Below are 14,806 nucleotides of genomic sequence, written 5' to 3'. Positions count from 1 at the left end.
TGCTTTTGTTAAAGGGTTTCAAGTCCCTTCAAAATATATTTTTACCTTAATCTAAAACACAAAATCAAATTTAATACAAATATGCTAATTTGAAAAAAAAGTATATTTTCATCATATCACTTCGTAAAATTCTTAGAACTATCAACATGACATAACATAAAATTAAATTCAATACAAATATGCTAATTTGAGAAAAATGTAATTTTCACCATATCACTTCTTAAAATCCTTAGGATTATCAACACAAATATTGTAAGTTCAACACCACACAACCTAGGAAAAGTATATTGTTCGTGGAATTTAAAAAATCAGGATTTCTACAAACCTTGGTTTAGCCAAATCAAGGTTTTGCAAATCTTCATTCCGATTTTTGGGATTTTACTTAAACCATTTGTTTCACTCGGAAGATGCATGTAAAGACACATTTTTATGTGTAAGCTTGGAGTTCAAAGTAAATTTCAAAAACTAGTCCAATCTATTGTTTTTACTCTCCTTAAAAAATATAACCAAGTCTTGATTTTCAATTCCTACTTGCTAGTAGGAAGTTGGAAAACTTGGTTTTGAGGCAAAATTAGAAGTCTAGTATGCTAATTCCATTTTGCCAATTTTGAAACAAAATCACACACCTGATAACACTATCACAATATTGAAACAAACAATTTTTTTTTCAAATCTAGATTTTGAAAAAGCCAATTCCTATCATCTTCGGGAACCAAATGGATCCTAAGGGCCCGTTTGGTGAGCGGAATAGGAATACGTATTCCAAAAATTTTGAATTCTTTGTTTGGTGCACCAAAACAGGATTGGAATACAAAGTAAAATAAGAATACGTATTCCAATTTTGGCCCAAAAATGGGGTTTTGCAATTCCACTCAAATAGGTGTTATTGGAATACGTATTCCTATTCCATTTTTAAAAATTTTATAAAACATAAATTTTTGGGTCCGCGAATTCCCATCAAATATTGGCTGAACCAAACGGAGAACAGGAATACGCTCTATTCCAGAATACGTATTCCTATTCCGCTCACCAAATGGGCCCTAAACTCCTCACTATTTTGGAAAAGTTATTTTAGGTCATGTTAAAGTAGCCCTCAATCCAGTGACTCTATATATTAGAGAGCATACATTAGGGTTTAAGCCGAAAAACACAGCCATGGATCCCTCTACTATGAGCTCGCCCGAGTTTCAGCAATTCTTGGAGGTATGTTTCGACCTTGACATTTTTCCCGAAGTAAAGCCTGGTTACTGAGTTACGTGTTGCATAGTAGGTTAAGATACGAATGTATTATGGTATAAAACAAATCTAGGGTTTCGAGTTGCAAGAAATTAGTTAATATATTTATTTATAAGTGAGCTCCAGGTCGGGCAAGATTGAAGGTTAGTTATTTCCGAGGCTACTATTCTGAGTGGAATCAAGGTTGGCAGTGATTAAAAAGAGAGAGGGCTCGATGAGATGTCCCAAAGAGAAGCGTTGTCTCTTAATAGGGATGGTGCTACTTTGGCTGGTGTCTCACAAGAGAGATTGCATTACACTTGATATGAGCCATCCTTGCAAAATTTCCGTTCTGTTTGTTTATTGAAATAACTTTCTTTGTTTATGGCTCAATTAGTTTCTTCTTCTTTTTCAAGTGGTTGTTATATTTTTGCGCAGTGGTTAAAGTTGGGCTCTGTTATCTTAATCCCCTATTGTTCCATTGATTTAAAAGAATTACGTAACAGTTCTGTTATTATCAACAGGGACATGTCTCTACTCATTTTTTTGTCAGCTAGGTAACAGTTTAATTGTGAGAACACTGTTTAATAATATCTGAGATCTTCGAAAGTCTTTGTGGCATTAACTTAATTTAACAGGTCAATCCTTTTGCCCTCTAAAATCACACTGACAGTGAATTATAAGATAAAAGATAGGAGAACTTCATATTACAGTCATCTGTGAGTTTGGACTATGTCTTCAGCTCTGTGTTTTGCAAGATGTTACTTACTTATCTGTAAGAAAAAAGTAGGAAAGGAAATAACTTAACTAGTGGAACTGTGATCAGGTATAGCTACGTTGTTAGGATATGTCAGTATATCGTTTTTTTTTGAGATTAGAGATCTTAAGGCAATGTCTGTATGTAAAAATAAATTATAAATGCGTGGTCTAAATAGAACTAAATTTAGAATAATGTATACCATGTATGGCTCGACGTAACCACCATTAATCTTACTACTCTCAAAGTCTGAAATACAATATATTAATTACCAATTTGTTAAATTTGAATGTTATGATAGAATAGGAACTAGTAATTAGCATCATATAGGTCATCATTACGTTCTCAACATTCATGTTAGCAACATTTATGTTAGATGATGCAGGTAGGTACGGAGAAATGCTTGCATCCCTTGTAACTGAAACTAAAAGTATTTTGGCTACTTGCCTTCTCAAAAAATGAAGATTGCGAAATAGAAGAAAGATACATGTTAGTTCACACAAAGTCTACATTTCTTAGCTTCATTGCCCCCTGCTTGTTCACTCTATGTGAATAAGAAGGCACAAGATGGAATGCACATAAAATAGTTCCTTTTTTACTTGATGTCAAGATGCATTTCATTGAGTGGAAGCAGTTTGTTCCTTGATTTCCTTTAGATGAAAGAGAACTAGTAACCTATTGAAACTCATTAGAGTTGTGAAATTCATATATTGTAAATCAAACTTCAAAACTGATTAAGGAATTTTTTAAAACAAAATAATATTTTGTTAGTGTAGCAAATATCAGTGAACTTACATTAATAAAAAAATGATTGTCAAAGTTAGGAGGTGGTGATTTATGACCGTTGAGGTGCCATCTAGAGTGAGTATCCTTCCTACACTGGCCATGGAGAGTGGAACCATTTTGACCAGTGCAGGTTGCAAAATCAACAAACTTGTAACTGCATCCTCCATATCAAGTCAACAAAGAGTTTTATAAGAATTTTGCTGACATTTTCTTTGCATTCTGTTAGCAGCTTGTTGGCATAGTAGGGATATTTGTGTTGTAATTGCTGAGTGTCAATGCAAGGGAAGAATTTGAGTGAGGTAGCACCCTTTTGGCATAGTGGGGGTATTTGTTTCGTAATTTTTTGAGAGTCAAAAGGCAGGAATATTGAGTGAGGCAGTCATTTTGTGTCCCTACTTAAAATAAATTGATTGTACCTCTTAAATGAAAGATTCTCAAGATCTTTCTCTTTTTCATTAATATTGGGATTAATCTAGTCAATCATTGAGTTGATGCTATCACAAGCCTTTTCCAACCATGGCTTATTCATGTTTGGAAACTAGATCATACTCATGACAGATTAATGAAATTAACAAGATATTCCATGTGGTCCCATTGATTCTCCATCTAGGATAATTGGTTGTATATTTCCTGTCCTAAGTTGTTTCAAGATGGTTGCGTTAGATTGCAAAATAAAAAAAATTTGCAAAATAAAATAAAATAAAATCAAAAGCAAAGAACACTTATTTCTTAACTTCAAAAAGAACAAATTACTAAAGAACATAAAAATAAAAATTGTATCATTTTAATTATCTTCAAGAGCTTTAATCTTGCAAATGATCTAAGAATGGCTTGCGACATGTGGTAATTTGTGATAGCATTTAGATCTCTCTGGCCTCAATAAAGACTGGTTTGAACAATCTTTTTTCTTACTGAATTTTTATAGAAGAGGTTTAGGGAGTAGACAACACAAGGTGTTCAAAATTACGTTGAGAACTATGTCTTAACTGAGAGACAGATTGTTTTGCAATATTTTTTTTGTTTGGTGCGGGTTGGACTATGTTTTGAGGACCAACTTCCCAAATGCATTGCGTAAAGATGTTTAGGAATTATTCTTGCATTTTGTACTAGGCCTTTGTAATTCACGATTTTTAAGAACATTGCAGTCACATTGATTAATGCTCTATTTCTTTTATCCTTTAATTCTTAGGAAACAATGGAAACCCATATTTGCTTCCATGTAACGCTAATGGGAGAAATAATGTTTCTATATGCTTGACCTCTTTTTGACAATAGGGTGCCATAGCTCTTCTTATATCTTGGGCTTGCGTATAATTTTAGAGCTTCGTTATCTTTTCTCCTCATATCTTACTATTATCGACACAATGATTAACCAAAAATGAAGGACAAGATTTTTGCATAAAGGCATCTCACAATGGTTAAATGAACAATCTCTCTAACATCATATATAAATGCTCTCTTGAATGGTCCCTTTGCTCTAGTTGTAATGACCCTTACCAATAGGCCACTAAACAAAACCCTAAATTTAATACACTGCTAAAGTATATTGCTGAAATAAGGAAATAATAGTGCCAGTGTATTCATTCAATGAAAAACAAATGTTTTTTACAAACGATATGGCAATTTTCAGCACCGAAACATTATGACATGGCACATTACATACAAACCCTAACTGGCTGTATACAATTGAAAACTTGTTACAACTACAAACTGAAATGAAGAACCTGGATTGATCAGATACTGGAGACTGACTACTGAAGATGATATGGTGAAAGTGCAACTCCACTTGAAACTCCAAACTAGCAATTAAGCACAAGTGAAAGGATTGAAATATCCTTCCCACAACTGCAATAATTCAGGTGATCTTTCACACCCTCAAAATTGCGTACCAATTGAGAGTTTTCGTTCTCAATGGCCAATTGTGACTACTTGCAGAAACCCTAGGCTCCACAACGCACATCAGCAAAAATCAATAATAAATCTCGATGATAGGCAATGAGCCCTCAATGCCTATTTATTCTTTTTTCCTTGATAGGTCAGCCTCTTTTTTTAATTATTTCTCTGCGCCTTCTAGCAACCTCTAGAACATTATTTTATTTAATGACTTTATAAGATATGTCACTTAATTAAATATAAAGTTACCTTGTAATATATTTTTTATCGATAACTTTATAAATAATTAGTTCCTCCAAAACGGGGACATTACACTAGTTAATGTTAGTGAGTTTTTCTTCATTTTTACCCAAAATGAGTGGCTCTTTATTACAACATTAAGGATGTTACTATTGGGTGGAGAAGCTTTTGGTCTTTGTGAGTCCCCTTTTCCTCTCAAAGGGTGTACTGTTTTATTGAAAGCTTTTGCCGTTACTGTCTCTTGCACTTTAATATATTTTGCTATTTTATTAGATGGCAAAGGTACACCATTCTTTCTTGGACATGCTTTGATTGTTAATTTATGAATGACAGACTAGCTTTAAGCTTGAATGTCTGAACTTGTATTTTGTTGATCACACATATTGCTTTCGAAACATATTTCTCGTTTCTCAGAATTTATTGTTACCATTTCCACATGCATTTACAGAGATGAACTTGGGTCCAATTTAGGAGTAGGGTTGGATGATGGATCTAGGATTGGACCATCATAATAATCTCAATGTGCAATGAGCCTACATCAACAAGAAAGCACAAGTATCAAACAATTAATTTGCTCTGAAATTGAATTAAATGAAATTTGAAAATATGTTCTAGACTACGACCCTAAATTCCATGATTCAGAATTACAAGTTTCAGATTTTACTTTAGTTTCATCTTATAGTTCAGTTAGATTAATAATTTTTAGAATGTTTCATATTTCTGCATTGCTGAAATAAGTTATAAAATTGAATTATTCTGATGTTAGCTTAGACTTTGAGTTTAAGGTTCATGATTTCCCCTAAATTTAATGTAGTATTAATCTTGATCTAGGTATTTTGATTTTATTTTAAATCTCTTAGTTTTCAGTTTTATTGATATCCTTGGAAAAATCAATCAATCAGGGCATTTGTTCATTTTAAATATATATAAAAAAAGGTTAAGCACATGTCAAGTGTGGAAGCTATTTTCGGAACATTGAACTGCAAATTGCAAAACCCTGGTTTGACCTTGCTGCGTTGGCCAAGCAGCATAGAGTATGCATCCTTCAAGCAGAAAATATTATGCATTAACTCTATTTTATTATTTATGCATGTCTTTATTTATTTAGGCATTGTGATGTCCCTGCGTTTGTTTTCACTTGACTTCTTATAAATTTTTTGTTTTGTTATTATTATGTTATTTTGTTTTGAGCCTTTTGTTTCTCTCATTTTTTACATTGGGTGAAGAATGTTTTGAACTAACCCAAAATCAACCAAAAACCTAAATTTTTTAACCAAACAAGAGAACCATATCCCTAAATTTGAAATTTTTATCAGCCAGATCAGTGAACCAGATCATTAAACCTTAATACAAACCGACAATTTCCTTTAAAACAAGTGAAATTCATGGACAAAAGAAATGAATTGAAGAAGTAATCTCCATTTAGGGTTTTTTTTGAAGCAATTGTAAAGTCAATGAAAATTCTGACGACACTTGGATTAGTGACAAAACCATTAAATAATTGTATTTGTGAATGCTGAGTACTACATTAGTCTATAGAAAAATCCGAAGTTACCAATTCAGATGTGGATTTCGGAAGTAGTTACGGGGATGTGGGGATTTTTTTTTTGGATGCGGATGTGGGAGGAAATGTATTTATCTATCTATCTATATAATATGCAAAGAAATGCGAGAAATATACAATAACAAATCATTTGATAGTATGACTATGATACTTACCCTTTATCAAAATTGGAGATATTTCAAAATTCATATGATATATCAATATGTGCTTGTCCAACATTAGAGTTTAGTCTTAGACAATAAAGCTCAAGTAGGTCATGTTCAAGATTCCAACAAAATAGAAACCTAGTTAATGATTGAAGATTCAATCAACTTGTATCATAGTCTAAATCATCTGAATCATAGGGATTCACAAGAAAATCTACATTTTCATCATCATCTCCAATTGCTGAAAGATCATTTGAACCAAACATGGTTCCACTTATGCTAGATGCACTATGTGCCACACTATCATCATCACCATCTCCAACTGTAATAAGATCTTGAAGCGTTGCATCCAAATCTACACACTCAAGGCTACATCCCAAAGTTTTGTTGACCCTTCCTTGTAATGATCATTCTTACTTGACAAAAGACGCAACTTGGTGTGGACAAAAATCAAGTCGTCTGCTTTCTTGTAGCCCAACAGGTTGCGCTTCATTGAATGGATAAAGGAGTATGTACTCCGATTCCTTTTAGCATCATAAGAACTAGCAACCTAGATAGTTGTCACAAAACATACAAATGAAAAACAAATTTATGTTTAAGAATGTGTGAAACACGAAATTCTACAATGCAAGTGTAAACATAACAGTTTAAAACAAAACAAAACAAAAAACTTACTTGTGATAGGACCTTGATTGCAAGATGTTGAAGATGCTTGAGAGGTTGACCATACATGTACCACCATGTGATAGTTCCCATTCTATTTTGGTCTTTTAGTGCAAATGGAGAATGTGTGAAACATGGAATTCTAGAATGAAATTGTAAATATAAAAGTTTAAAACAAAACAAAACAAAAAACTTACTTGTGATAGGACCTTGATTGCAAGAGGTTGAAGATGCTTGAGAGGTTGACCATACATGTACCACCATGTAATAGTTCCCATTCTATTTTGGTCCTTTAGTGCAAATGGAGAATGCTTTAACCCAGAAGCAAACAGCCCAAATTCTTCCCTCACTTTTTCATGCATTTCTTCTTGTGGGAAGAGTCTTGTAAGAGCTTTGTGGCACCCCTCAGCAACCTCCTCATCCGCAAATGTGCAACTCTACTCGGCATACCAACTACCTCCTCACTATACCTAGGAGATAAGGCATATGTAAGGAGGTGCAATGGGGTAGTCATCTTATTTCAATGATGGTGGATAATTGCTTGCACTTGTTTGCATAAGGCTTCGCTTTGTGTGGGGTCACTCTCATGTGCTTGTATATAACATTTTACCTTCTCAACCATGGTGCCCATGCCATCATACACATTGTCCAAGCAAGGTATATCTGTATCAGCAAAACAGAGCATATTGAAATCCAATACATATGCCGCACGAGCCCACCAACTCACTCAAGATCAAATCCGTGATCGTTTGTGCTCTTTCTGAATCAGAGGTCTTCCATGTGCCCCATTTATTACCAATGACCATTCGGCCCAATGCATCTTTTACCTTGAGGAGTCGTCTCATAACAATTGTGTGAGATGCAAAACGAGTCTCAACAACTTAAGCAAATTAACAATATGTGAATTGACAATAAAATAATAAATTATAATTTTGAACTAAATCACAAATCTATTACACTTAGTGATTTAAAAAAATCAATTTACCTTCAGCAACTCCAATTTGGAGTATGTTCTAAAAATGGATTATGACATGTGATGGTTTGTCACAAACATTTGTATCTCTTCCCCCTCTTGGTATATTTTCTTCATCCAATCTATTTGAGTGCCAATCCTCTGCATGATCAAAGTGAACAGTGCATGGGGTCCAAAAAAATGCTCATATCGACTCTCAACCTAAAGCATCCACACCCCTACAATTTTTGGCATTGTTTGTGACCACTTGTACCACATTCTCACTACCCACTATCTCAATGACCTTGATGAGAATTATAGAAATGAATTCAGAATCCTTCACTTGCCCCTCACAATCAACAACCTTCAAAAACATTGCCTTGTTGGGGAAAATTGCAATCACAGTAATCAGTGGTCGATTTCTTGTATCCTTCCAACCATGTGACACAATAGTTAGACTTGAAGTTTTCCAAGATTTTTTGATTGGTTGAAGGTCTTTCTCTATATGTGTCTTCTCTTGTTGCAATAGAGTCATACGCACCTTTCCATACCTCGGGCTTGTTTAGTCAGCTCGTGATTCTTTGATTGCTACCATCGTTTCCTTCCAGTACGGTGATCTCACCAAGTTGAAAGGAAGCCCATTCGCGTAGAGGCAACACGCAATAGCTTCATCAATGCAGTCTCTTGCCTCCATTTTAAATGCGGTGTGCAATGGGCCTCTTTTGCGGGTTGAAATTCCCACTTCTTCCTCATCCTCTCGTGGCACAAGTACTTGCAAGAATGGGTGTTGGGAGGATGCAATTGTTCCAATGGGTGCGTGCATCTTGCTCTTTGAGGATGGACCTTGATAGTAGCTTTTTTTTTGATCTATTGATCAATGCAATGACAACTTCATGTTCTCTTACAAATGAAAGTATTTTTGCATTAGTCATCCCAATACCATTTTTGCCTTTGCACATTCCAAATCCTTTGCCACAGGGCCTAAATGAATCTTCACTCGAGAATATGAGCTATTGAAAGGTTTTTCTTTATTGCTTTGACAATAATTGCACTTCCAATAGTATGAGCCACCTCCTGCAACTTGTGATATCCGTGTTGTATGTCTCCACAAAGGAGAACCTATCAGTTTTGAAATTATCAGTCCCTTCCCCTCCATGGCCCCCCACTGAACTTTGACTAGCACTACCCTCGATATCCATTCTTGCCTAGTTTTTTGCAACTTATTTTATAAGAAAATAAATAAATTTTAATTAGGTCCTAACAACTATGAACATCATGCATATAAGTGGAAAGAAGTGAGAAAAAACTACTAAACTAGATACCCAAACTTGCTTATACATATCTTTCAAAAAAAAAAATGAAAAAAAAACTTGAAAAATTTCTTCAAGAACTTGAAAAAATTCATCAAAATACTTAAGAATGGGATTGATCACTTACCTTGAATGATTTAGACTCCTTTAAGAAAGCTATCTCTCTTCGAAAATGTTGAACTTGGCTTCACAATGGCAATGCAAACTAGAGACCAAATTAGAAGTGGCTGTAGGTGCAAACAAAGTTCCAAAATGAGTTGTGAATGCTTCAACATTCACCTTTAGGGTCGTTTTAGGGTTTCATAGCAAAAAAAACTTTAAAAAAAAAATCAAAACATGTGTATGATGGGCAAGTTCAGCTGTTTTTTTAGTTTTTAATTGTTTTTTTTGGGGCCTTTTGGCCGTTGGGTCCATGGAGGCTCCTAGATGTGTCCGGGAAGCCTTGTGGAGGCTGGCTGGAAGCCAGCCACAGGCTCCTGGATGCATTTGGAAGCCAGAAGCCACTCTAGCTTCCAAACACATTTGGGGAGCCAGAAGCCACTCTAGCTTCCAAACACATCCGGGAGGCTGCGGCTGGCTTCCAGCCAGCTTCCGTAGGGCTTCCAGACGCATCTGAAATCTGTCCGTTTCAGCTTCTGCACCAATGGGCAGGTAGCATGAATTGGTAACTTAGGAAAATTCCAATGCAAATCTAATTTTAGGGCATTTCTTATGGCAAGCTATGAAATAAGCTACAAATACTTGACAATAATAAACCATTTTGAGGGAGCAATCCTTGAAATTTCCAGTAAGAAACAAATTGCACTATGATGAGAATAAAAGAACGACAACCTCTGATGTATAGTGTACTTATCCAATGGATACGTCTTAGGCTAACCCAACCACTATATAAATGTTTATATTAGCTAATTTACGATTGTTCTAGCTACACCTATACAACTGTAGTCAGTGAAAATGGGCATAGCAGTTTATTCAAGAAATTCTTTTTTGATCTATGCGCTTGTCAAAGGATGCAAGTTTTGAATAACTCCATTTTGACAAGGAGCATCTTTTGTGCATAAAGCTAGCTAGCTCATCTCATTACGAGAAACATAGTGCAAATATTAAATATAGACATTTAATATTGACAAGAAAATAAATTGGTCAAATGAATTATATACAATAGAACCAAAATTTAGAGTACTGGTTTTTAATCGGGAAAAATAGAGGGCTTAGTAGTTTATTCAAGAAATTCTTTTTTGATCTATGCTTGTCAAAGGATGCAACTTTTGAAGAACTCCATTTTGACAAGGAGGAGGACCTTTTGTATGCAAAAAGTAAGCCAGTTTGTCTCAGTTCAGGAATTATCTTGCAAATACTAAATAAAGACATCAAATATTGACAAGAAAACAAATTGGACAAATTAATTTTGTAAAATAGAACCATGATTTAGAATCTAGATATCCAGATGGTTGTAAAATGACCTTTATAATCTGGGAAAGCTCTTATACTATGTTACTGAATTTGTTAAGCTCTCTCTCTCTCTCAAAAAGAATAAAATAAAATGAAATACAAAAAATGACTACTTCTTTAAGGATGGAATCTCTTCATCCTGAAATTCATTAGAAACTCCCTTTCTACACTTTTTACCCATTTTTCCTCACTCATTCTTTTTGAGGTTCCCCAGCAAAAGGGGAAATGGCCCACAACATACGATCTTATTTATAAAGTATTTATATTTGCCAATGCACCAAATGGATCCAGTGTGCCAAAGAAAGGGTGAAGGGCAAATTTGAAGGTCGAGTCTTTACTCTTCTTTCCTGGATTCTGGATGCAATTGAGGGCAATCAGTTCCTTGAACACAGGCATCTGTTAAAGTCTTGTTGTATTTGTTTCTCTTTTTTTGGCTTTGCCAAAAAACTTTATTTTGTATTTTGGTGATTCTAATAAGGATAGTCATAATAATAAGTTGAATTTCACTTCCAATTTGATGTATATTATCTGTTACATGTGGACACATTACCCTTCCCTCTCTGTTCCCATGTCACGATCTCCTGTATGCACCAGGATGGCACAACCTTTCAATAGGAGAGCTGGATACAGTGTTTGACATCACTGGGACAACAGGATTGAGGAGACAGTAAGATAATTCCTTGTCTGTCTTAATTATATAACAAAATTTCTACCGTACAGAGGGAACTATTTTTTTAATTTTGGTGATCCGAATAAGTATAGTCATAGTCATAATTCGAATTTCACTTCCAATTTGATGTATGTTATCTATTACATGGGGACACACTTCCCTTCCCTCTCTGCCCCTGTCACAATCTCCTGTATACAACAGGATGGCACGACCTGTCAACAAGAAAGCTGGAGATAGTGTTCGCAATGGCCTATATAATTGGGACATCAGGAGAACAGTAAGATACCTCCTGTCGGTCTTAGTTATACAACAAAATCTCTACTGTACAAAGGGAAATTGTATGACTACTGGGACAGCATCCGCCCAAGTGTAACATCTCTATGATGTCTGGAGAAAGATGTGACCTGGTCACAATTTATCGTGCAAAGACCAAATTTATGATTACATAGAACTTTGGAAATGTTCTAACAATGTAATACTTTGGAATGCCTACATACAGCTACAAATGAGAGTGTGAAACTGTTGGGTGATTGTAACATGTGTTGAACAAAAATATTACAACAGCAGACATGTCCTACTTACTTTGTCGGTAGGAAGTTGTGCGACTGGATGCAAGAATTGAAAGAATATTTGCAGTTCTTGAACGATTGCATTCAACTATGACATGAAAACATTCTCCTGTTGAATGGCAGCATACTGTTGCAACCCTTTTTGTGAATGGGCAATTTTGTGATTGCAGACAATTATGAAATCAGTTTATCAGGTCTAGAATGAGAAATACATGGTTGGGGACAGTTGTGATAAGTACATGTTAGTCATTACTCGTTACATTTCTGTTTATAATTTTTTGTATCCTTTGGGTGCTTTTTCAGAGTGAAAACATTGAACAATTAAATTACACTTTTTTATTGTTGCTTTACTTTTTGGTGTCTTCTGCCATCCTCAAAAAGTGTGCTACCTTTACCTACTGTCCCCACCCCTGAGAAGTTGGTGAATATTCTAATCTCCACTTGTTGCTAGAAATATTTGTAATAACTTCCAATTCTACTACTAGGCACGAGTACTAGATTTATGCATTACAGTGAGTGCTGCAATTGTTTTTTCAGTCTATTTTAGACTACTGATCACAGCATGTAGCTTTTCTGACCTTATCGTGTGGTGGTTGAGCAATTATAGGCAGTCTATTCCTTTATATTTCATAACTAATATAATAGACCATATACTAAGTGACATGATTTGCATTTCTACAGCTGTCCTGGGCCTATTTTTGTTGGGCCTTTAGATAGATTCCATGCGGTATATGTTATCAAGAAGAGCTCTTTCAAGCTGTATTCATCAGTAGTTTTTTATGTTGAAAATCTGAAGTTTGACATTTTTAAGTTTCAAAAAGTCTTCTATTACCGTCTTTAATGAGTGTTTTCTGCTGATAATTGGTACTTGGGGGAAATCTTTAAGCATTTTATGATTGGTATTAATCAATATGTTGCCTCTGTTTTTGTGTCAACCACCTTCTGTCCATGTTGATGATATCTTTAGTGTCCTTTGCAGATTTGAGTTCTATTTATTTGACATGTAAAGTGTGTGCCATTTACTTTGGGGCAGTGTTTAAGTCAATGTTTGAATGCATGTATATCCTTTTGAAAGTGGTTATGATGCATTGTATGTCGGAACATGCAGCAAGAGAAGCAGAAAGCAATGATGAATGAACTTGTAGGAAAGCTTTCAGATGTCTGCTGGGATAAATGCATTACAGGTGCTCCTGGAAGTAAGTTTAGCTCAAGTGAGACTGCATGTCTTGTCAATTGTGCTCAACGCTTCATGGACATGAGTGCCCAAATTATGCGGCGGGTTCAGAGCATGGGATGATTAATAAGTGTTTGCAAATATTATTTCTGGGCCAGTGTGCTTGGGCTTAAAATATGTTGACCTTTGCTTGTGTGATATCATGATTGATTGAACACATTATAGAAGAATCCATCTGATTTTGAAATATTTGTGTGGTCACTTGACTGATGTCATCGCTGATTGAACATGGTAGAGAAGAAACCATCCGATTTGAAACTTCTATTAGATTACAATGTTAACTTTAACTTAGAGACGAGCATACTTGTATGTTCTCTTGTATAGTTTTAGCTCTATTCTTATAGAGGAATGCTAATGCTTTGTTTTTTAGTTATGAATACGATCCGTTTAAATTTAGTGCAATGACTCTCAGTTGAGCGACAGCTTTTCATTTTACGGGTGTTCTTAATGATAGACCTTTGGATCTTTCTCTATAGTGCAAGATTCAAGGTACACAGTTGACATTCATGGTTGATTGCATGATTCAGGGAAGAGATCAAATCATGCAACATTTGTATGTGCAATCTCCCCTTTTGGGATTTCTATAATTCTGCCCTAGAATCATAATTTTGGAAAAGATGGCTGCACAATTGTTTGTTGATTCCTAATTTCAGTTCTCAGTGCCTGATGATATATTTGCAACTCTGCAAGATTATTTTTTCTGGCTGTTTTTCCTTATCAGGAATATTTAGGAATCAATAAATGCCCTCCTATTGTCTCTTCCCCATTCATACTTTAACAATCAATCACAGACACTGCACAACTGCTGTTACATAGGTTTTGTGCTACACCTTTCTTTTATTATCCACATTGTAAATATAATTGCAGTACTCATTGCATGAGATGAACAGGCAGAACATTTCAGAACTAACTTATTCATCTCTAAGAATGACGATGTGGCATTACTAGGGCTGCATATTCAATAACAGATATTTCACTCACAGCAATTCACAAACACTGAAGACTTTTCATATGGGATCCCCAAGACAAATCATTGCTGTTGTATTGGAACTCGCTGGAGTCGAGCATAAAATTAACTCCTAATATTCCTTCAGATTTTTTAATAATTCGAACTCTCCTTAAATGTTCTTTCCACTGCTTGATTTTTGGGAAGCCATGATAGCAGAGTTAATGAGAAAATTTCTTATAGCTTCAAAATCTTTTGCTTAGCCCTTTCCATTGACTGAACCGCTTCATGTAAACACTTTTTCACTCTAGTCCTGTGATAACCCTACTGAGAATATCAATGCCAGTCAAGAGCAAATGAACGCCCAACCACAACCTTCCGAGTTTCCTTCTTCTCAGGCTGGCAGCTA

General features: G+C 35.1%; 1 protein-coding gene across 1 annotated transcript; it reads left to right on the top strand.

Annotated features, from left to right (window-relative positions):
* The first annotated feature begins 1,045 nt into the window (after window positions 1–1,045).
* Window positions 1,046–13,853, top strand: LOC149540478 (mitochondrial import inner membrane translocase subunit TIM8-like). Its single transcript, XM_089801578.1, has 2 exons — window positions 1,046–1,203; window positions 13,326–13,853. Exons 1-2 carry the CDS (start codon window positions 1,156–1,158, stop codon window positions 13,512–13,514), a joined length of 237 nt encoding a protein of 78 aa, XP_089657704.1. The 5' UTR covers window positions 1,046–1,155; the 3' UTR covers window positions 13,515–13,853.
* Window positions 13,854–14,806: the final 953 nt, after the last annotated feature.

Source organism: Cupressus sempervirens, chromosome 9 (genome assembly GCF_028749045.1).
Source record: "Cupressus sempervirens isolate cs-2001-9-10 chromosome 9, ASM2874904v1, whole genome shotgun sequence".
In the NCBI taxonomy this organism is placed as follows: Eukaryota; Viridiplantae; Streptophyta; class Pinopsida; order Cupressales; family Cupressaceae; genus Cupressus; species Cupressus sempervirens.
Note: the sequence above shows the minus strand (reverse complement) of the source record. Positions and strands in the feature narration are given on the sequence as shown.

Coding starts and splice junctions, on each gene's coding strand:
- LOC149540478 (XM_089801578.1), top strand. CDS start 1,156: ATGGATCCCTCTACTATGAGCTCGCCCGAGTTTCAGCAATTCTTGGAG. Junction 1,204..13,325: donor AGTTTCAGCAATTCTTGGAG/GTATGTTTCGAC, acceptor CGGAACATGCAG/CAAGAGAAGCAGAAAGCAAT.